Source organism: Sapajus apella, unplaced genomic scaffold, assembly GCF_009761245.1.
Source record: "Sapajus apella isolate SASKATOON/1434 unplaced genomic scaffold, GSC_monkey_1.0 scaffold45, whole genome shotgun sequence".
Lineage (NCBI taxonomy): Eukaryota > Metazoa > Chordata > Mammalia > Primates > Cebidae > Sapajus > Sapajus apella.
Genome location: NW_022436985.1, coordinates 6,675,417 through 6,698,972, shown reverse-complemented (window position 1 = coordinate 6,698,972; position 23,556 = coordinate 6,675,417). Strand labels below are relative to the sequence as shown.

The following is a 23,556-nucleotide window of genomic DNA, read 5'->3' as shown; positions in this document are numbered from 1 at the left end:
AAAATAAATTTGGCTATTATTTTGTCTTCATGCTGACATGTGATGACTCTTTAATTTTATTTTTTATTGATACATATACTCTTTTTACATATAAATGGGGCACATGTGGTATTTTATTACATGCATAGAATGCGTAATGGTCAAGTCAGAGCATTTAGAGTTTCCTTTGCCTTAAGTGTTTATCTTTTTCATGTGTCAGGACATTTCAAGCCCTTTCTTTCGGCTGTTTTAAAACACACACAACACTGTTATTAACTATAATCACCGTACTCTGCTATTGAACATTAGAGCTTATTTCTTCTTTTTAACTGTATGTTTGTACCCATTAACTATCCTCTCTTCATCACACTACCCAGCCACCCATTCTTCCCAGGCCCTAGTATTTATCATTCTACTCTCTACCTCTATGAGATTAGTATTTTTAGCTCCCATATGAGTGAGAATACGCACTGTTTATTTTTATGTGCCTGGCTTATTTCACCTAAAATAATGACCTGAAGTTCATCCATGTTGCTGCAAATGACATGAGTTATTGTTTTTTATGGCCATTTTTATGGAATATTTATAATATTCCCTTGTGTATATATACCACATTTCCTTATTCGTTCTAAAATTAATGGACACAGGTTCAGTTTGTATCCTTGCTATTGTGAATAATGCTGCAATAAACATATGGGTGCAAGTATCTTTTTGAAGTACTGATTTATTTTCCTCTCTACAAGTGCCCTGTAGGGGATTTCTGTATTATATGGTAGTTCTATTTATAGTAAGGAATCTTCTTACTGTTTTCCATGGTGCATGTATTAATTTACATTGCCACCAACAATGTATAGGAGTTTCCTTTTCTTTGCATCCTTCCCAAAATCTGTTTGTTATTATTTTTTGTCTTTTTAATAATAGCTATTCTAACTGGGTTAAGATGATATTTCAGTGTGGTTTTAATTTGCATTTTTCTGATGATTTGTAATGTTGAGCATTTTTTTTAGCTACCTCTTGGCCTTTTTATTCTTTTGACAAATATATATTCGATGATTTGTCCACTTTTTAATGGGTTTATTTAGTTTTTTTAACTGTTAAATTGTTTAGATTCCTTGTGTATTCTGCGTTTTAGTTTCTTGTTGGATGAATAGTTTACAAGTATTTTCTCTCACTCTATAGTGAGAACACTAGTTATTTCTTTCTCTTACCTGCTTGTTCTGGCTAAGTCTGCCAGTACTGTGTTGAGTAGGAGTGATGAAAGTGGACATCCTTGTTTTGTTCCAGTTATTAGAGGAAAGATTTTCCAGTTTTTCCCAGGCTGTCCAATGTTAGCTTTAGGTTTGTCATATATGGCATTTATTATCTAAAGGCATGTTCCTTTTATGCCTGTAAGTCTGTTTATTGAGAGTTTTTATCATGGAGTGATGTTGAATTTTTTCAAATGCTTTTTTTAACATCTATTCAGGTGATCATATGGTTTCTATTCATATTGTTGATGTGATACATGACATTTATTGATTTGCATGGGTTGAACTATTCTTGCAACTTCAGATAAATGTCACTCGATCATGGTGTATTATATTTTTGATGTACTTTTAGATTTGATATGCTAGCATTTTGTTGAAGATGTTTGTATCTGTATATCAGATATATTAGAGTGTAGTTTTCTTGTTGCATCTTTGTCTGCGTTTGGTATCACAGTAATACTGACCTCCTAGAATCAGTTAGGGAGAATTCCCTTCTTTTAAATATTTTTGAATAGTTTGAGGAGAATTGATATATGTCCTTAGAAGTTTTGGTACATTTCACCAGAGAAGCTATTTGATTCGGGATTTTTTTTTTTTTTTTCCCTTGGGAGAATTTTCATTACTGATTCAATCTTATTATTTGTTACTTCTCTGTTTAGGTTTTCTACTTCTGTATCAGTCTTGGTAGGTTGTATGCATCCTGGTATTCTTCTTGTTCCAATTTGTTAGTATATAGTTGTCCATAAAAATCTCTGATTACCTTTTGTGCTATCATGGTTTCAGTTTTGTCCTTTTTTGTTTGTTTCTGATTTTACTTGGGATTTTCTGTTTTTCTTGGTTACTCAAGCTAGTGGTTTATTTACTTATCTTTTAAAAACAATTTATTGTTTCACTGATTTCATATATATATGAGTCTCAATTTTGTTTAGTTCTGCTCTGATTTTTATTTCCTTTCTTCTACTAATTTTGAGTTTGGTTTATTCTTGGTTTTCTAATTTTTTGAGGTGCATCATTAGATAGTTTCTTAGAAATCTTTTTATTTTTTTGATCTAGGGCTTTGTTGTTATAAACTTGCATTTTTGCATTGCTTTTGCTGTATTCCATAGGTTTTGGTATGTTGTGTCTTGCTTTTCATCTTTTCAAGTAACTACTTTCTTGCTTTCTCAATTGCTTCCTTGACATGATGGCTATTTAGGAGCATCTTGTTTATTTATATGTATTTGTACAGCTTCCAAAGTTCTTATTGTTACTGATTGCTATTTTTATTCTATTATGGCCCGAGAGGATACTTGATATGTTTTAATTTTTAAAAATTTGTTGAGGTTTGTTTTGTGTCCTAACATAGGGCATGGAGAATGTTCTGTATGTTTATCAGAAGAATGTGTATTCTGCTGTTTTCAGATAAAATAATCTGTAAATGTCTTCTAGGTACATTTGGTGTCAAATGCAGTTTAAATCCAATGTTTCTTTGTTGATTTTCTGTGTTGATGATTGGTCTAATGCTCACAGTAGGGTGTTGAAGTCCTTAACTATTATTGTATTGAAATCTGTTCTTCCTTTTACATCTGATAATATTTGCTTTATATATCTGGTGCTCTTCTATTGGGTGCATATATGTTTGGAATTGTAATATCCTTTCACATAATTGATCCTTTAATTATTATATAATGAGCTTTTTGGTCTTGACTAAAAAGTCTATTTTACCTGAAGTAAGTATAGCTACTCCTGCTCATTTTGGTTTCTGTTTGCATGGGATATCTTTTTCCATCTCTCTGTTTTCCGTTTGTGTATTTATAGATGCGGTGAGTTTCTCACAGGCATTGTATAGTTGGTTCATGTTTGTTTTTTGTCTTGTTTTGTTTTTTGATTTTAGTCAGTCTATATATTTTAAGTGGAAAGTTTAATCGCTTTACCTTCAAGGTTAATATAGATGTGTGAGGTTTTCTTTCACCCCCCTGTCATTTTGTTAATTAGTTTTTCATTGTTTCTGTATCCTTATTTCTTTCTCCTCCTTATTGTTTATCATTCTTGCTGCATGGTTTTCTGTGGTGGTGATATCTGAGTCCTTTTTTTTCTCATTTGTATGTGTACTGTACCACTGTGTTTTATATTCTGTGTGCTTTCCTGGTGCTAGATATTATATTTTTCATTCCCACATGTAGAGCTCCCTTAAGCATTTATTGTAGGATCGGTCTAGTGGTGACAGATTTCCTCAGCTTTTGCTTACCTGGGAAAGACTATTTCTTCTTCATTCATGCAGGATAAATTTGCTGTACAGGATGTCCTTGGATGCCAGGTTTATTTTTTTTTTTTCTTTCAGCACTGAATATATCATCTCATGCTCTCCTGGCCTGTGAGGTTTCTGATAAGAAATCTGCTGTTAGTCTGATGGGATTGACTTAGAAGTGAGTGGATGCTTTTCTGTTGCTGTTTTTAAAAATCTTTTTGTCATTATAGCTTTACTATAAGGTCTTGGGAATATCTTTTAGAATTGTTTCTCTTTGGAAATCTCTGAGCTTCCTGTATCTGGATGTAGTTGGAAAGTTTTCAGCTCTTATTTCATTAAATATGTTTTGTATCTTTTTTTTTTCTCTCCACCTTTGAGAAACCCCCAAAATTTGAATATTTGGTGGCCTTATGGTATGCTATATGTCTCATAGACTTTGTTCATTTTTTAAAATATTTTCCCTTTATTTTTGTCTGACTCAGTTATTTCAAAAGACTTGTCTTTGGGTTCAGAAACTTTTTCTTCTGCTTGACGTATTCCTTTGTCAAAGCTTTGAGTATTTTGTATTTCATTCAAGGAACTCATGAATTTAAGAATTTTCTATTTGGTTCTTTTTTGTGATATCTATCTCTTTGCTAAATTGCTCATTCATATTCTGAATAACTTTTCTGATTTCTTTGTATTGTTTTTCTGAATTATCTTATTTCTAAGCTTTTAAAATACCACTGCATTGAATTGTTTTTCTGGAATTTCACAAATTTCTTCATTGGAATTGTTGATGGAGAATTATTTTATTATTATATTTTATTTTTTGGAGGGAAGTGTTGTATTTTCTTGCGTTTTCATGTTTATTCTGTTCTTACATTGATATTTGCACACCTGGTATACTAGTCACTTCTTTTTATTTTTTGAATTTGTTTTAATAAGAAAGAACTTTTTTCCTGAAGATGTATCTGTGGTGTTTGTTGGATAAGGTGCTTTGACTTTAATTCTGGGTGTGTGCAGTAGTGTAGTCTCTATATGATTTATTTGGCTGTAAACCAGTAGTGTCTATGGTTTTCACACCAGCTGAGGGTGTGTTTGTTTGTGGAGACTGTGGTAAAGTTTTACTGGGGATGAGGACATCAAACAGGCCAGTCGTTTGACCACGATACAGGAGTGGCAGCAGTCCTCAAGCCCACAGCAGTAATGTTGACATCAGTGTTAGTGGATTTAAGTGGCGTGATTCGTGGGCCTCCAGTCAGCTTGCTTGAGCGCTGGTAATGGCAGCAATGGGCCAGGTAGGTGGGAAGATTCTTGGGCCCCTGGAGACCACCCAAGTTGGTGTTCCCTGGATGACAGCAGTAGCAGTGGTGACGACAATCCTCTGGCCCCCAAGAATTTCACTCTGCTATTAGTGGTGATTGCAGTTGACTGGATGGATTAGTTCCAATGCTCTCCAATGGCACATACAGGTGGGTGGCCAGCTGTGATTGCAGTTATCAGATTGTGTTTGTCCATCTACAGGCCTCTGAAAGAAGTGCACAGGTGCCGAGAGAGGTGGATAGGACAGGGTGATCACTGGACGCCTGGTGGAATGCTTAGGTAGGGGCAGCAGTGATTGCACTATGAGTCTACTGCTGCTGTGGAGGGTGGGGTTATATACCTTGGCAGCAGACGTACACAAGTGGTTAAGGATAAACAAGTGGTTAAATGGGTTCATTGGCCACAGATGGTGTCTATAAGTGGGGTATAATCTTCCCTCAGGGAATTTTAAATGCACAGAGACCCTGCTACTGATGGAGACTGGGTTGCTGCCAATGGCTCGCACTTGGGCTCTGGCAACAGCCACCAGCAGTACCTGCCTGTGGGAAGGGACTATCAATGGTGTTCCAGAGATGTGGAGATGCAGGGACTATCACTTCCCAGGGAAAGATGCAGTTGTTGGGGGTTAGGGTCTCAAAATGGTGTGGTTCTACACCTGCTTAGGACTCAGGACATGTGTGGACCCAGTGTGAGCTCTCTCTATTAAGCAATGTCATTGGGTGGTCTTCAAAAAGCTCCTTATGTTAGTCTTAGGGCTTGTGTGAGTTGAGGGGCTCTTCTGTGGCTGGAATTGCAGAAATCCACCACGGAAATGTAGACCACTGGTGGTCACTCACCCTTTCTCTGCTTTGGGGAGTCTCTCCAGCTGTTGCGAGTTGAGCTGGCTGCCTCATTTTACTTTCCTTCCATGTCTTAGGCATTTCCTGCCATTTTTCACTGCATTTCAGCATTTTCTTTCTTAGGGGATCTATTCAAAGTGTGATTATCTATTCACTATTTTAGTTCTTATTTCTGGAAGGATCAGGTATCACATGCCTCTAGTCAGCCATCTTGAAGCCCTTCCTTTAAGGAATTTTTTCATTGTAAACTATTTAATTGAGCATAAACAATTACTCTGACAGTGTAATGAAAAATACAAATACAAGGCAGCCACATGTACAAAGTGCAATCAGAAAGAAACTTATTTGTTAGAAAAGTAGGTAACTATAAGGGAGAACTACAATCTGTGGAGACAACTCAGAGAATGTTGACCATATGACATCAGAATTAAGAAGTATCATGTAATAAATGTCTTGGAACCAGTTAGATAAAAATGTAAAGCCAAGGTCGTCTTCAGCAGAATTCTACATAGCTATTTTGGACTTACCTAATTGTGACTTTCCCATGATTTATTTCAACAACTTGAAGTTTTAGACATTTGGAGACTAGCTTTTCCGGTCAGTGTATTATAAATATATTACTATCTCATGTTTTATATTTTGCTTTGGAAGTAAGTTTGTTCCTTGTTTATTATAGGAATGCATTCTAATAGTCCTCTTTCCCTAGTTAAATCTCTAATGAAGATGAGTCCTAACATACTAAAGTCCTCAGAAATATTTTTCAAATACATGGAAAAAAAACATGTGCTTTCAGTTTGTATTTTGAGATTTAATAATAGAGCTTTGTAAAACGATTAGTTTTTGTTATTTTTAGTTTTTTATTAGACTTGATGTAATCCATTAGAAAGTTAAAAAAAATCTGGATTGTTTTTTGTCACAAATAATGGTGAGTATTTGCTATAAATAATGATAACTTTAAAAAAATCAACCGTATATAGTGAATGTTGTGCTGTAGATTCAAAGAAATTTATGTGTGCATATCCCAGTTTAGAATATTCCAGATTTAGGCAGATCTCCTTTCTGATCTCCATCTTTCTTGGCTTCTAAATCATGAATAATACTGGTGTGACTTTATTTCATATAAAATGCAATGCTGAAACAGTGCTTAGGTAACCTGCCATGATTTCTGTCCTTAGACTCAAAGTAGTAAACATTAGTCTATTCAAGATTCTGTCCTATGTCATTCAGTGCTTGTTAGGGGTGAGTGATTGATTGGGTTGGTGCTAACAACCTATACTTGATTCTGTACCTCTGTTTCATAGATTATTGTGCTTTCTTCTACATGGAGATCATAATCCTTTCATCAGATTTATTCAGGAGTTGCCCTTCAGAGGAAAATTTATTTGAACCTAACACCAGGCAAATTCCAGTAGACCATGGTCTCTCCATAAATAGATTTGTGACAGAAACATATTGTTAAGCAAAGGAAATTTAAGCAGGCGATTTACATGTCTTATTTATCATACTTTAATGCAGTCATGCAGATATTTTTACAAGATAAGCTCTCTCTGCAGTATGTCTTTATAGGACCAAGGACTTAGTATTAGCATTTGCACTTCTTTATTAGAAGTAAAATTCATTAAATTTTGACAACAGGGATCATTTTATGGATCCCCCACTTGAACTATTTAGCTATCCTTAAAAACTTAAATAGTTCCTTAACTGATTCTGAGCCAAATCTAAAGTTACCTAATCCTAAAAAGAATTTTCCTGTCAGCAAAAATGGGAATAATAATAAAAGAAAATAAAAGCTGGTAACCACCTCAGGGACCCTTGTGGGAACTAAATGAGATCATGCTTTTCATGCGCTAAGCGTAAGAGCTTTACAGAGTAAATGTTCAATAAATATTATTTAATCTTTTAAAAATATTCTTGTCATTTCTAAGTTACATTATAATGAATTATTGATTCACTGAGAGTTTTATTTACTTAATGTTTTAAAACAGGTCCTTGAGTATATTATAATGTAATTCGTTGACAGGTCATTGCCAGGAATAAAAATACATAATTTAAATTGCAATATGTGTTTGTACAGCACTCGTTTAACTGGAGGGATATATAACCTATTTAGATGTGTTCAGTCTAACTTTTGTGCCCTTCGTGCACAATTAATATTTTCATGTAATAACTTTTTTTCATTTATTAAATAATGCTGCTTTTTCTATGGTTTCGTTGATGCATAGATTAGGGACATTTTACTGAAGTCTTTATCTTTCTTTTTGATTGTATTTAAGGTAGAAAAAAAAGAGCAACTACTAATGCACTGCTTAGTTTAAAAGACTTTGAGAAAATGTTTGTATCAGCTAAGGAATTGGTACAAGGGAACCTACTTTTTAAGGAGGCCACTTCATAAATATCATGTGTGTTCTACTTTTCACAAAATTTCCTGTCAAATTTAAATGTTCCCATCTTTTGCTGTAACTTTTATTTTACTTTCTTGTGTTGGTGTCTTATACCTATGTTTTACTTAATTTCCTATAAACATTAATATACGTTTGTCTGCCAAAAATAGGAACTCATAAGACTTATTTGATAAAAGCAGCCATCTTTATTTATTTTTATTTCTATTCACTTCTCCACCATTTTCTACTGTTACTAATGCTGACATCATTTGCTCCAAAAAAAAAAAAAATGTGTTTTATTTACAGGGCACAGCTTATGGAAGTGCTCCTGTACCTTCTCGCAGGCAATTATGTGAGTCTCTTAAAATTCAGCTTTGTGTTGTAAACATGACTGTGTTCCTGTGCTGTAGCATGGCATGCTGATTGAGACCAAATGCCCAAGGGTCAATATGCAATCCCTAGTGTTGTATATTACCTATAATGTGTTTGTAGTAAATGGTTCCCTTTGCCTCTTCCTTATCTGTTTGTCATTATCCAGCCCATTTAAGAAACTGCATTGCAATGTGGCCAAGTGCATTGAGACTAATGGCTCAAAGTCTGGGGCAAAGAAAAGAAGTGGCTCTTACTTAAGTTTATTTTCATTTAGCAACAATGTTAGCACTCTCTCTCTCTCTCTCAATTCAAATCAGTAAGGTTTCTTGAGTCCTAACTCCTTTTACTTATTGGTTCAAAGACTTCTTATATCACACACAGTTGTGTTTTTGTCAAAGTTTATGAGACCTTTCCTAGAAAAGGAAATCCATTAAAAGAAATATTTCTTCTAGTGAATTTAAAGCAAACTTGACATTGTAATAACCTTAGTTTTTTTTCTTTCCGAAGCCATCATGTTTAGAAAATTGAAATTAATCTATAAATTTTTAGATAGAAAGTCCAGATTTTACAACCTTACTCAGCTGTATTATAAATATATGCACCTCGGCAGAGTCAGATACCTGCATTTCAGTTCAGGAGATTTCTGTGACAGCTTGTCTGCTTTAACATATACTTTTTGTCAATGAGAAATGTATATGTAAATTGCATATGTAGACGCTCCAAAGTGCCATCAGACTTTGAGAAAGAGCTACTTTCATTGCCTATTCCATCCATGTCTTTCCTCTTTTCCTACACCAGCATCTGTCAGATAATCATGGTGGTTTACCTCCATTTTAGACTGCTACAGCAAGACAACCATGTGATTTTAATCGTCATGCCTAGCAATAAATGTCAAGTAGATTCATCTTAATAGGATGTTAAAGATGATGCAAAAGTACAGTCCTGTTTGCATAATGCTTTTCTTCACTATTGGCAGAAAAAAAAACATATGAGTTGATGACATTCACTGGGAAAGATCTGTGGATCACTTCAACAAAAAATGCAGCACTTTGCAGCATGATAAAGCTGTCCAAACAACAAACAAAACTTATGTACTTTATCTCCTTTCTAATGAAAGAATTTTGAAACTTTGGATTTTTATTAATAAAGTTGCAACAGACAGAACTGCTAATGCAGAGAGATTAAAAGTCCACCTAAAGCTAAGTAATCTCCCAAACGTCTCAAATTGTCCTTTGTTGTTATTTCTTTTCATAGTCTATCATGTACATTTCTAATGTACACTAAAGCTAGGCTTTTTAAATTTAGGGATTATGACAGTATTAATTGATGAAAATTGAAAACTATAGCAAGAAGTTCAATGAGGTTTTTTTTTTTTTTAGATTTGCTTCTTTTTAAAGAAAAAAAGTCCTTGTGCATATATGTCATGTTTCATTGAATATAGTGAAATGCTGCTATGGAGATAGAGAAGGAATTTTTACTAGAAATTTGGGAAGCTGTGAATTTATTGTATGTGCTATGAAAGTATAAGTGGAAATATAAGGGATATGGAATTATTATCCTCAATTTGAATTAAACTACCTTTCACTTTCACAAAATCAAGGTGCATTTATATATGAAAAATACTGGATATTTCTGTTCTTCTGTCAGTTTGCTTAGAATGATAGTTCCCAGCTTTGTCCATGTCCCTGCAAGCACCACATGTTCTTACTCATAAGTGGGTGTTGAACAATGAGAACACATAGACACAGGGAGGGGAACATCACAAACCGGGGCCTAATGGAATTTGAAGGGATAAGGGAGGGATTGTAGAGGGTGAGGGCATAGGGAAGGGATAGCATTAGAAGAAATCCCTAATGTAGATGATGGGGTGATGGATGCACCAAACCACAGTGGCATGTGTATACCCATGTAACAAACCTGCATGTTCTGCTCATGTACCCCAGAACTTAAAGTATTAAAAAAAATGCTGGATATTTAGATTACTGGTTTCAGTTAAATGAGAGTTAATCCTACTAAAAACATAAAAACAAAAAGTTGTATAATTTCTGTAAGTCTCAGGATCTTAAGTTGAAATATTTACCAATATATAGCAGGATAAAATGGATATTACCCTCCTAAAGGTGTGGACTTGGCAAAAATAAGCATGTAAGATTCATGAATTTGGAATGCTTATTATCACATTTTCTTTTAGTCAAGTGCAGATTTTAGGATCTCTGCCTTACACATCTTTAGTAGAGTCTCCTTGAATATTTATAATTGTGGTGCATACAAAAGTTACTACGTAGAAGGAATGAATGATTTTTTCTACACACAAATATTAGAATATTTATATTAAACATTTTTGTTTTGACCTCTACCCAACTTCCTATGAATACCTGCCTAGAAATTTTACAATTGGTTCTTAATTCTAGTTTTGTATTTTTTTTTCACATTTCTACTTATCACAAGGTGTGATGTGTACTTTCTAGAAGTTACAATTAAAGTTTTAGTTATTTTTATTCAGTTTTGAAGACTTTGTTTTATGGTTGCCGTTTTAACTATTTAAAAAATATATTCAGTCAAGGAATTTTTCTTAACAGTAATTTGAAATGGAATTTAACAACAGAGAGGTATTGCTTAGATGGTGAGGTGATAAGAAAAGCTGTGAATCTACAATGAGAGGATTCATTATCCATCTTGGAAAGCACCGTAAAGCTCTTAATTAGCAGGCCCACACAAACATGACTTTATTTGTTGCTAATGATTTATCAACATTAAATTGGAAAAAATATAGTCTTGATTAGTATTTTTCACTTTCAGAGAAAATGCTTGATGAAAATTAATTTGGATAATGTGGAGTCTTGGAAAGTTATTTGAATGCTAAGAGTGGATTTTTATTTAAATACCAAAATGATACATCATTTATTCAGATACAGTCCACTTCTCAATTTCCTACAAGTTTATGTTGTAAAATTGTAACCATTTTTGTTACATGAAACTCTATCACGTGTTGATATAAACTTCTCTAGATTTTATATGAATGGAGATCTTTAACATTTGAATAAAATTTTGCAAATATGTGACCCATCGAATGCTGTCTCAACATTCGAAATATAAGCACTGATTTGAATTTGGTTATTGTTTTCCACTTTGTGACTATAATTACTACTTTAAGAGTTCCAAATTACAGAAACATGTAACTCTAATAAACTATAAATATATGTTATCTAGAAAAAATAGTAAGCATCAAGTTTCATACTGCATTTAATAATTCAAAACAAATTTTGTTAAAAAATTAAGTGTAGGTGATTTGCTTTCAGATTTTATAACATGGTTTATTTTTCAGTATATGAATGAAAGGAGTGCCAATGTTTATAATTAATCTATTCACAAATAGTTACCTAATTTAGCTGAGTCAATCATCAGATAGTTAAATGTTAACCTAACTAAACTGAATATACATGAAAATAATACCACCTTGCTATTTAAAATCAGACAGCCGTTACTTTTATAGCACAAATGGGACTGAAATTATATATTTAAAGAGGGGTGCCTTAAAAACATATATACCTTAATTTTTAATCAAAGATTTTTCCTTTCTTTTTACAGCTAAATACCAATTTTTAAATTCAAAATTCATAAAAAGAAAAATGTAAGAATAAAGGCAGGTGTTGTATTTACTTAAAATAACATTAACCTCAAAGTCAAAAAATGGTTCTAAGATGATGAGGTGTCTGTAAGGACAGATGTTTCTGACTAGTTTTTTCACTGTGCCTTCTGATTTATTCCCTTTTCTTCTCGATTAATCATTTTATTGTCGCTTCTCTTTTTTGCTGTCTCTACTGTTCCACACAATGTGTTTGCTTTATTTATCATTCTATTTTAGATATAGTTTTGATTTTATTTGTTTTCTTAATTCTTTACCAGGCTTATCAACAGGATAGGATCAAGCTTCCACAGTAGTGAGGATTAACATAACTTTTCCTGTAACTCTGTTTGAAATATATTTTCAGATAATTTGTATGGTAAGGTTGCTTCAAACCTGAGTAAACCAATGCTTATTTGACTCTGCATTCTTAGGGAGCTAAAGCAAGTGCATTGTGTCTATAACTTCACGCTTAAGTGCATATATGTATTTGGGATTAAGGAAGCTTTAGTCTTCAGAAGGTAGGATTCAGTCAGAAAGACAATAGCAGGGACAAGTTTTAAGTGGCATGATAAAAATCATCCACATACCACAGTAAGAGGATAAGCTAATACAGTAGGTAGTTAGAAAGAGGGAAAGGCACAAAGGAAAAATGCAATATGTGTTATAATTCCGTGGAAGGCAAATTCTGAATATTGCCTTTCTTTTGAGACCAAAGTAATACTTTTACGTGTAATTAAGCTTATCATTTTTGAACTACTAAAGAGTAAAAGATATGCTCAGATCAGGTATGAAGAAAAAATAAATGGCATTTTCTTTGCTATATAGACAACAGTAATTACGATTCTAGGCTATTGCATTTATTTGGGAGAAAGAGATGTATATACACACCTTCTGTTTTTAGCGTAGGATGTAGGAAGCTGGAAAGAACATTGTTTCCACCTTTATAATAACAACACAAAAACTGGAGAAAATTCAAATTCACAATTTTTCTTTAACCATCAGAGAGCTAAAGTCACAGGGACGCCAACTAACCTGCGTATAAGTAAAGATAGATACCGACAAGGTAAGACCAGATGTAGCAGGCAAAGCCAGAAAATAGGTATTTTTTTAAAGGTTTAATGAATCAATAAGGATAAAGTGTGAGTTAGGAAGGAAATATAGTGAGAATTTGCACCTGCTTTCAGGCTCTTTATAGACTTCACTGGATCCTCACATAAAAATAATAGCAAGATTCCTGAGGAGCTGTACCTTGTGCTAAAGGCTTGAAGAAGGGAACAACAGCTACTCCAAGAAAGGCATAAAACTCTATTCTGTTGCTTCCCTCCATTACCTGTGCAAAACAAAAGCCTGAAATGCAGGGGAAACAATACACATTGTCACTCTTAGAACCCTGGTGAAAATCTATTGCATGTAGGGGAAGGGAGCAGAAAAAGATCCTTTATTCTTGGGACAGAGACAAGAATACATGATGATCCCAGAACTACAGGTGGAGGAGAGGCTTTAGTAGTGAGAAGGTCACATCAGTGAAAGCCAGGGACATAGTGCCTGCCTTAAGACTTAGAGTTGATCAGAGAAAGAGAGAATACCGCCCTCTCTGTTTTATACACTAAAAAGAATTGAGTCATAAATAATAATGGATATGACTGGGAAAATTACAAGAGTGTGGAGAGAGATTTTCTCTGAAACATAGTGCAAAGGAGAGACCTAAAGCCAAAGGAGGGATGCACATTAAGAAAAACCCTATGACAAACCAGTCACTATTCTAGATGCAAGGTACAGTTAGAGAAAATAAGCTTAAGAGTAACCATAGCAACAATAACAAACCCAGCTCAACACCTGCCTAGATTGACCTAGACTCCCACACTCAAGGCCTCATAGAAGGAAAAGCATGCTCATTTCTGGGCATATAACTTATTTACTAAAGCCTATGATGTGTTACATAAGATGTTTGCTTTCCACAGAATTTCTGGGGCTTTCAGAAAAGCAAGAAAAAGCAAAACATTGCCTAGTGATAAAAGAATCAACAGAATCAGATTCAGATATTATGAAGATATTGGAACTAATAACAAGGGAAATTAAAATAACTACAATTATTGTGTTAAATTGAAAAGTTTGACAGCATGAAAGAACAGATGTCCAATTGCTAAGATAGAGCTATAAGAATGAATTCATTGGAAATTCAATTCATTAGAAGCGATGAGAGATGAGGAATGCCTGGGTTGGTCTCATCTGTACACTCAACACACCAAGGAGAAAATTACGAACTTGGAGATAGGTCAGTAGAAATTATCCAACTGAAACACAAAAGAAAAAAATGTGGTGAGATTGTAGGATGGGGGAGAATATTAGGAAGCCATGGAAAAACATCAAGTCATCTAATTTATTTGTAATTGAAATCCCAGTGGAAGAAGAAAGTGAGAACAATAAAGAAGAAATGTTTCAGAAAAATGGCCACAAATTTTCTAAAATAATGGCACATACCAAATTATAGCTCCAAATAGCTTAAAGAACAAATACATAAAGAAGAACAATAAAAACAACAAAACAAACTTAGGCATATTATATTCAAAATGCTGAAAATCAGACAAGAGAAAGTCTGAAGAAAGCCAGAAGAGGGAAAAATACATACTACCTACAAATAAACAAAGACAGGATTCTAGTAGACTTCTCATCAGGTAATCTGTAAGCTATGAAGTGGATCTTTAAAGTTTTGAGAGGGTTAAACAAGCTAGCTACAAATCATTCTATAGTCAGTGAATATATCTTCCAGAAATGAAGGAAAAATATGAAGTTTTTCTCAGAGAAATAAATACTGAGAAAATATATTGCCAGCAAACCTGCACTATGAGAAATGTTCAGGGAAAAAATGATTGCTGGGAGTGGAATAAGTGAAAACTTTGCTTTAAAAATATCATATACTATATAATACTTTATAGTACAGTATATATAGTATACTATATTTATGTGTAATTTATGGCATGTTGTGATTTAATGTGTGACCTTATTTAAATTATATTTGCTGCTAAAATGACCATATTTCCAATTTTTTGTAGTTTATGCCTCTTACCTCTATACTAGCTGTTTTGCAGACTTTTCTTTTTATTTGTGTACATGTATGCATTTATCTGTCAATACAATTTGACACTATATTAAAAGTTCATGATGATCAGAAAATATGAACCCAGTATGAGACAGAGGAGAGATAGGAACCAGTACTGAACTAGTAAAATATGAACAATCTAGTACTTCATTTGCTATTCCATACTTCTATACCTCAATGATTATAATGTGTATTGTCATGTTGTTACAGTTTTGTCTTACCTAAAATTGGCATATTCTTTTTCTATTGAAAATATATTCATGAAACTCAACATTAGTTTTATATGGTCATATGGGCTAACTAAATTTTTTATTAATCAAGGAATATTTGCCTATTATGAAATTATTCTAAACCAGAATAACATTTAAAGATTGAAAATTGAATAAATAAATTTAATAGATAAGAAATGTTATGAGCTGATCCTAAAACAAAAGAATGTCTTGATTTTATATTTTCCTTTTAAATAATTAATGAGCTACCTAGTAAATTAAGTTACCATCTTTTTTAATTTGGAATCATCAAAATGCTCTTTTAGAATTTTAAGTTTTTGATTATTAAATTAGCACCTCTTTATTAAAATAATCATTTTCTTATATTTTATATATATGTTATTTTATAATTCTTTTACCTTTCACAGTATTAATAAATATCTGTAAGCACCCAAGAGAGTGCTGCTTTCATTAAAGTGCTGGATCATTCCTTATTAAAGCTTGCAGATAGGTAATAAGATCACTAATTACATAAATTACTAATAACATAAATCACTATAATATAACAAAGTCAAGATTAAGGGAACTTCAATATATTGAAGAAATATATTAGTAAATGTAATTTAGGTTTAGCACTTAGGTCCCGTTGATATCATGGATTTTGAGGGTAAATTAAATTTGATCTATTATTACTTTTCTAGAATGTGCAAAATGTTTCAAAGGCTCTGTATTTGTTCGTTCTTACAATGCTATAAAGAAATACCTGAGACTGGGGAATTTATAAAGAAAAGAGGTTTATTTGGCTCATGGTTGCACAGGCTGTACAGAAAACATGATGCTAGCATCTGCTTGGCTTTTGGGGACTCCTCAGGAAACACAGTCATGACAGAAGGCAAAGCGTGTGCACACACAACACATGGTTAGAGCAGGAGCAAGAGAGAGAAAGGAAGTGCCACACAGTTTTGAACAGCCAGGTCTCATGAAGAACTTGCTTACTATCACAACAACAGCACCAAGAGGATGGTGCTAAACCATTCATTAGAAACTGCCCCTATGATCTAATCACAGTCCACCAGGCCCCACCTCCAACAATGGAGATTACAATTTCACATGAGATTTGACAGGTACACAGATTCAAATAATATGAGGCCCCAAATAAAGAAAAACAGAAGAAATTGTCATGACCTAACAATATATAAATGTAGTGTTCCTAGAGATTCTTGATTCCAATTCATGCACGTCACAGATGAATGCTTGAGAGATTAAGCAATTTACCCAACATCCCAGACTTCAAGATAAACGTAGACTTCTAACTCATTTGTCCTATTTTTTCTTCCAAGGTTGTTTTCTTTAATATTTCTGTTAAAACATGATGTCTTGTTCCCCCTAAATGTGGAGTTTTCCTCTTTCTCTCAAACTAGGAAGCGATGCCCAAGTAACTCTTGAAAGGCTAATAGAAGTTAGTTTGTTGAATGTGAACAAGAGCAAGTCCAGGAGCATGTGGACAGCCTGGCAGAACCCAGACGCAGCTTATTTGAGGAGCTGTACATGGTCCACAGAGCTAGAGAACTGGGCATTTATACAACGGAAAGATTCCCTTGCAGTGTGTGAAAAAGACAGTGTCCTTGTTATAAATCAAATGAAATTGATGAGTATTGCTATTATTTCTCATTTGAATGAGTTTTGTATTAAGGCAAAAGACACTGAATTTTTATTCAGATTCAGGGTTCTGCTTTTTTAAGTTGTCCATAATTATGTTCAAGTTACTTGAACATAATTATGCTTATGCTGGATTACTCAAACAACCCAGAAGCAAACTATTTGAAGTCCATTCTTCAATTTATTTGTGAAATGAGATAAATATTGTTATCTAATCTTTATATCAAATAATTAGAGCTAATTGGAAATAAATATAGATCTTTTTTTTGTTTTCTTTTGCTTTGCTTCGTCAAGAACAAGCAGATCAGGTACTTCAACTTATTGCAAAAGTCTGATATTAATAGCAAGCCCTTAAATTGTAACTGTATTAGGCCTCAATGTATTGCAATATGTAAAGAAAGAAGACATTCATCAGAAGTGTAGGGTTTAGGGGTCATTAAAACAGAGCAAAAATAAATTTTTAAAAAGTCATAAGGTGATCCATTTTAATTTTATTTATTGTGGAAATGGAGGTGTTCATTAACTGAGCTAGGTGCTTGGGTAATCACTTGTCTATACTATTCCATGCTCCATGTGCACCCCTCTCATTATAGTCTGTGATCTGCTTTCCCATATGACATCTACAGAGAGAACATAAGGCTGGGACCTGGGCTTAAATATCTGATCCCTCAGCAGTGACAATTCAAATTAGAAATTAATAAATTAACACTGAATTTTAGACATCTTTCACATGAACCTTGTTTGGATAAGCCAGCATATAAAAAATCATTTGCCTGTTTTTAAATTTGAAAAGAATAAAGGTAAAATTTGGAGACAAAGTAAATGCACTGAGACAAGATTTCATGGGAGACCCTCACAGGAACATGCCTTAGAGGCCCTTACTCACTCAGCACCACCCACTACAAACCTTGCTATACTGGCCAACTGTCATTTAGAATTATGTGTACATCTATAAATAGAACTTTAATTTCTTAATTTCTGTTGTTTGAGTTTTTATAGCATTTGTAAACTCGGTAGACATAGTAGATGGACAGCAACCACTTAATTAAGGGACTTTTATTATTATCAATCTAGTAAAGTTTAACTTGAACAGATTGAGGTGAGTCCTTCTATTAAGAGTCTTTTTCTAACCTGTTATTTTTATCTATAAAACGTAAATTAGTACACCAAATGAATAGTATTTTATTTGTTTACCACTGCTTTTGTTTCAATTGACAGGGGAAAGGAAAAACAAAATCATCCCTTATAAATAAGCATTGAACAGTAAGGTTCTTCTATAAAAACTTGCTGGTGAGAATGCATTCAATCCATGTTTTGAAGTAGTTCTACATTTTACACTTTATGTTGTTTAAGTTAGAAAGTGGGATATATGGTAAGGTTGTTTATTTTTTTTAACTTTTGTTACAAAACAGAGAGTGAGTTTCTTTGTTTTCATGGCAAGGAATAGCCAAAAGAGGTAAAACATTGAAAAGAATAGCAAAAAATAGTATGTGGTCAGGCTGTCAAAAGCCTTTAAAAATTACATGATATTTGTTTGATCTGCAAAAATTTAAGACTATAATTGCTTTTCATTTATGTATTCTGAAAGATTTCCTTGGACCCTTCAGGAGTTAAGAGCTTAGAGTTTTACTCCTTTCTCCTACCTACCCCCCTTTTTTAAATTCTTTCATTCTACATTTCATGTTGAGGTCACTCATTTATTGTAGGTAGCTTTAATGAAATAGTCAGGAAGTCAAGCATTCAGGGAAGAAAATGAAAACTGTCTGTTTGATTTCTTGATATTACAAGTAATTTACGTTTTCTTAATTTATATAGTTCCTTAATAACTAACATGGCAGTTGGTTGAATTTTTTATCATACTCATTCCTAAATCATCAGCAATATAGAAAATATATGTGAAAATTGCCTTTTAAGGCGTTATAGTTTATGTGAACTTGTACAAATTATATGTGTACTTCTTACTAACAGAAGCATGTTTTGAACAAGATCATTTGGGAAATTCTAGTGGAGACTTAATACGTTATTAACCTTCCTGACAAATCTGAAAAAGTAAACCTTAGCCCCCTTTAAAAATAATAAATCTCTCTGCTTGTCTTAGTTTCCTCGGGCTGCCGTAACAAGTTATCACAAACTCAGTGGCTTAAAAAAAAACAAATGCATTCTCTTACAATTCTGGAGGCCAGAAATCCAAAATCATGACGGCAATAGGGTTAGTTCCTTCTGGAGGTTCAAAGGAGTGTCTGTTTTGAGCCTATCTGCTAGCTTTAGAGGCTGCCAGGTGTTCCTGATGTTTCTTAGCTTATGGCGGCTACTCCAGTCTCTCCCTCTGTTTCCACATGGCCCTTCCTCTGTGTATACCTCCTTTTTCCTTTGTTTTTAATCTCATAAAGTCATTGGATTTAGAATTCATCCAAGATAATCTCATCTAACCCGAACATCCTTAACCTAATTACATTATATGGATCCTATTTCCAAATGAGTTCAACTAAGGACTGAGTTGTACATATATTTTGGGGGTGTATACTCAACATGCTACAGAGTACAATGCCAGGGTAAGAATTCAAATTTTTTTTTTTTTCTGACTTTATAGTACAAATTATTTTCATTGTTTTACTCCAACTAAGTAACAATAAATATGGTTCAGGTATCCTACTAGGTAGAAGATGATACTCTTAATAAGACGACTAAAACAGAGTTCTGCCTTTGAGGTGTTTACACACTAATGCAATATGGCAAACTCTTTAATTTCCAAAAAGCTAACAATGTCATCTCAATATAATGACAGAGAGAAAATATGATTTAAGCTATGTAATGAAATATATGACCAATACTACCTCTTTGGTTAGGGGGTTTTCTGTGTTATTTATAATTATGAAAACAGCAAAATGAAATAATTCAAATAAATGCAGTGGATCTTATTCTTTACAAAATTAAAATAGAATTACAAATTTCTTGTATCAGAAAGTGAGATAGCCAAAATATATAAATTATATTTTAAAGAAATATATTATTGTTTTTAAAGAGACAAAATGTTTACTATGATTAAATAGTCTGCAAAATTACCATGAAGATTTTCAGTACAAAATTTATTAGGAAGCCTATTATCTAAATGGTTATATAATTTTTCTGAAGAAATTTTAATATTTAATTACTGAAATCAGAAACTTTTGAAAAGGTAAAATATCACTTTTATTATTTTGTAAAGATCATGAACAATTATTTTAGAAAACATAGAAATCTAAGAATTATAAAGATGTATTTATATTGATGCATATGTGATTTTGCATAATGCATACAAAGGGAAGCCTCTAGGTTTGTTTGTTCTTGTTGTTCTTTCTTCTTTATTCTAGAGAAGAATGGTCTATGATGACAGGACATCACAGTTATCCTATTTGCTCTTTGATGTTATGCATCATACCATGAATCATTCTCCTGTGTTTTTATGTATATATCAATAATTGCATATAAATAACTGTTTTAAAAGCCATTTGAGTACATTTTAGGATATTTTATGGAGAAAAAAATATAAATTAAAACTTTAACCTAGGGACTTTATAGTAACTACATAAAGATATATGCCTTCTATAACAGTCTATCAGATTATTTGCATGACAATGTGGCTTTTTAAAATGACATATTCAAGTCTAAAACAAAGTAATCATAAATTAAGAGTATAGATGATTTTGAGTACCAAGATTTCAAAATCTTAATTTGAAGTCAGGTTTTAAGTCACAGAAATTTTCAGCAAACTTCAAAGATCAAAAAGTGACTTACTCTGAAGGGTAGATTCCACACAGATTTTGGAAAAGGAACCATAGGTGTGGGAATGGGGAAAGAGGGAGGCAGGATAAGGAAGAATGCAAATGTAGAAAAACGGCAGTCAGAATGTAACGTTTTCCACTTTTCATTGCCCACCTAATGTCTATCTCCCTCCCTTCATGTTGCTCCACTGTTAGCTGCCTCAATTCTTTGCACACTGTACCTCTGTCCACATTGTTCGGTGATTCTCAGGTTTAGGTCTGGGGGCCAATATGCATTATATCAAATACTGTTTTCCATAAATAATTCTTAGGATTTTTCTAGGGTTTCTTTCCTTTATTGATTAAAAACAAATCAGTCTGTCCAAGTGGCTCATGGGTAACTTATATAATGAATAGATTAATAAATGGAAAATTAGTAACAAGATATCTGAAAATCCTTATCTGTTGGGGAAACAGAAATAGCTGTTTTCTTCCTATCAGATTGCTGGGTTGTTGTTGGATTTTAGCAATTAACATCTGTTGATCAAATTTACTGTAATTATCTCATTTGTTCAGTTTTAAGATATTTGTCACTGCACCTGGAAAATCACCAGTCCAGTGGGAATGGGAGACAGAAATTAGTAATTATTGTCCTGCATATTAAGCTACAAAATAGAAACACAAATGAAATGATCTGAGATTGCAACCAACGAGAGGGTCAGATCATATGTCTGAGGCATGTGAATGTCCCTAAAAAAGAAGTGATAATTGAGAGACTTGATGAATGGTAGAAATGTCTCTTTTATATTTAACAAATTGTTTTATTTCACAAGATATCTTATAAAAAAGAATGTCTACATTTATACTTTTGATTCACATATTCAAAGTAAGCTTTTATTATTTTTATTTTTTCATTTTTTTTTGAGACGGCGTTTCACTCATGTTACCCAGGCTGGAGCGCAATGGCGCGATCTCGGCTCACCGCAACCTTCGCCTCCTGGGTTCAGGCAATTCTCCTGCCTCAGCCTCCTGAGTAGCTGGGATTACAGGCACGCACCACCATGCCCAGCTAATTTTTTGTAGTTTTAGTAGAGACGGGGTTTCACCATGTTGACCAGGATGGTCTCCATCTCTTGACTTCATGATCCACCCGCCTCGGCCTCCCAAAGTGCTGGGATTACAGGCTTGAGCCACTGCGCCCGGCCCAAAGTAAGCTTTTAATGTGTAACTAAGAATGTAATTGACACTTTCAGATGAGACACCAAAAATTAATTTGAGTTTTAACTCAAGTTGAAGAATTTAACAGCAATTTTGAACACAATATATCAAAGCAAGTGAAAATAGTAATAAATTTACATGCTGATTTCTGCATTACTGTATTTACAAGGCAAATCTAAAACATGTCATATTGTTGCAGTGTAATTTTACTTTGTAATTAAATAAAATATCTGGACTTAGACAAAATATTAAAAATATACTATAAGTGTACTGTATATATTTTACTCTGTGACATTACCAACCACATGGTTAGTACTATAGTTATCTACCTTCTTAATTTCTAAACAAGGAAATAAACTAAGAACAATTATTTTACATTTGAAATTGAGGCATATCACTTTGACTATTAAACTATTTTTTAATAGTTCAAAATAAAATTGAGCCTTGCGATATTATTAAAGTGGTAAAGTTGAATAACTTTACTTTCAAATCTCCATTCAGTTTTAATTCAACTTAATTCCGTTTTTTCTTTGATTAAGCCAAAAACATGACAGACTATATAAAACCTTATCCAAAATTTTCAAATATATGCACTATTTAAAATATTTACTAAGAATATTCATATACCTACTTCTGTAAAGGACATAACTGGGCCTGTAGAATTTCCAACAATACAATCCCCATTTTTACATATGAAGAAATAAGAGCCAACAACTTACCCAAGCTAACGTAGACAATTATTCATGGAGCTGGAATTTGTCCCAGGTATTTCCTCTCAAGTCTGAATTTCTAATGATGTCTTTCTAAAACAAAGTAATCATAAATTAAGAGTATACAAATTACAGATGGTTTTGAGTACCAAGATTAACAAAGAATGTGGCTTAAGTTTCTGGCAGCCAAAAAAAGAGAAAGGCCATTTTGTTAGAAAAAGTTTTCTCTATATTTTCCTGTAGAACATAACTTCCTTAAAAGCATTACCCTAAAGGGAGGGAGAAGAATCAAATCGCTTTGGGGAACCTATATGTTATATTTTTCCCTCCAAGAGCGTTACAATGTATAAGAACATAGTAAAGTCTTCAAATTTTTCTGGTGTAAACAAATGTTTATATATACATATATATATACACATATATATATACATATATATATGTATATATAAAAACAATATATAAACTAAATTTAATTAAATATACTATATTTGATTTATATATTATATATAACATATTTATATATTATATATAAATATATATATTTATAAATATATATAATATATAATATGTTTTATATAATATATAAATATACTATATAATATATAAATGTAACATATATATAAATTAAATAACTGTATATATTATATATAAGTTAAATAATTTATATTATACATAATATATAAATTAAATAACTATTAAATTGATATATATAAAAATTAAATATATAAAACACATATGCATACGTTTTATATATTTAATTAAATATACAGTTATCTATATAATTACATATATAGATATATAGGTTACAATATAACCATAGATGCTTTATATGTTAATATATAGCTAATGTAGTTATGTGCATAATACTTGAATATAATATATATAGTGTGTATATATATTATATATATTATAAACATATATATACTTCTTCTCAAATAATAT

At 32.7% G+C, this 23,556-nt stretch overlaps 1 protein-coding gene across 3 annotated transcripts in view; it reads left to right on the top strand.

Annotated features, from left to right (window-relative positions):
* CCSER1 (coiled-coil serine rich protein 1) overlaps positions 1-23,556 on the top strand; it is a 1,343,925-nt gene that overhangs the window by 1,060,138 nt on the left and 260,231 nt on the right. The window contains exon 11 of one of the 3 annotated variants that reach the window (XM_032239848.1): positions 8,285-8,330. The exons of the other annotated variants lie outside the window; for them this stretch is intronic. Coding sequence (XP_032095739.1) covers positions 8,285-8,330 — 46 coding nt within the window. The remainder of the gene's footprint in view (positions 1-8,284; positions 8,331-23,556) is intronic. 3 annotated transcript variants of the gene reach the window in all.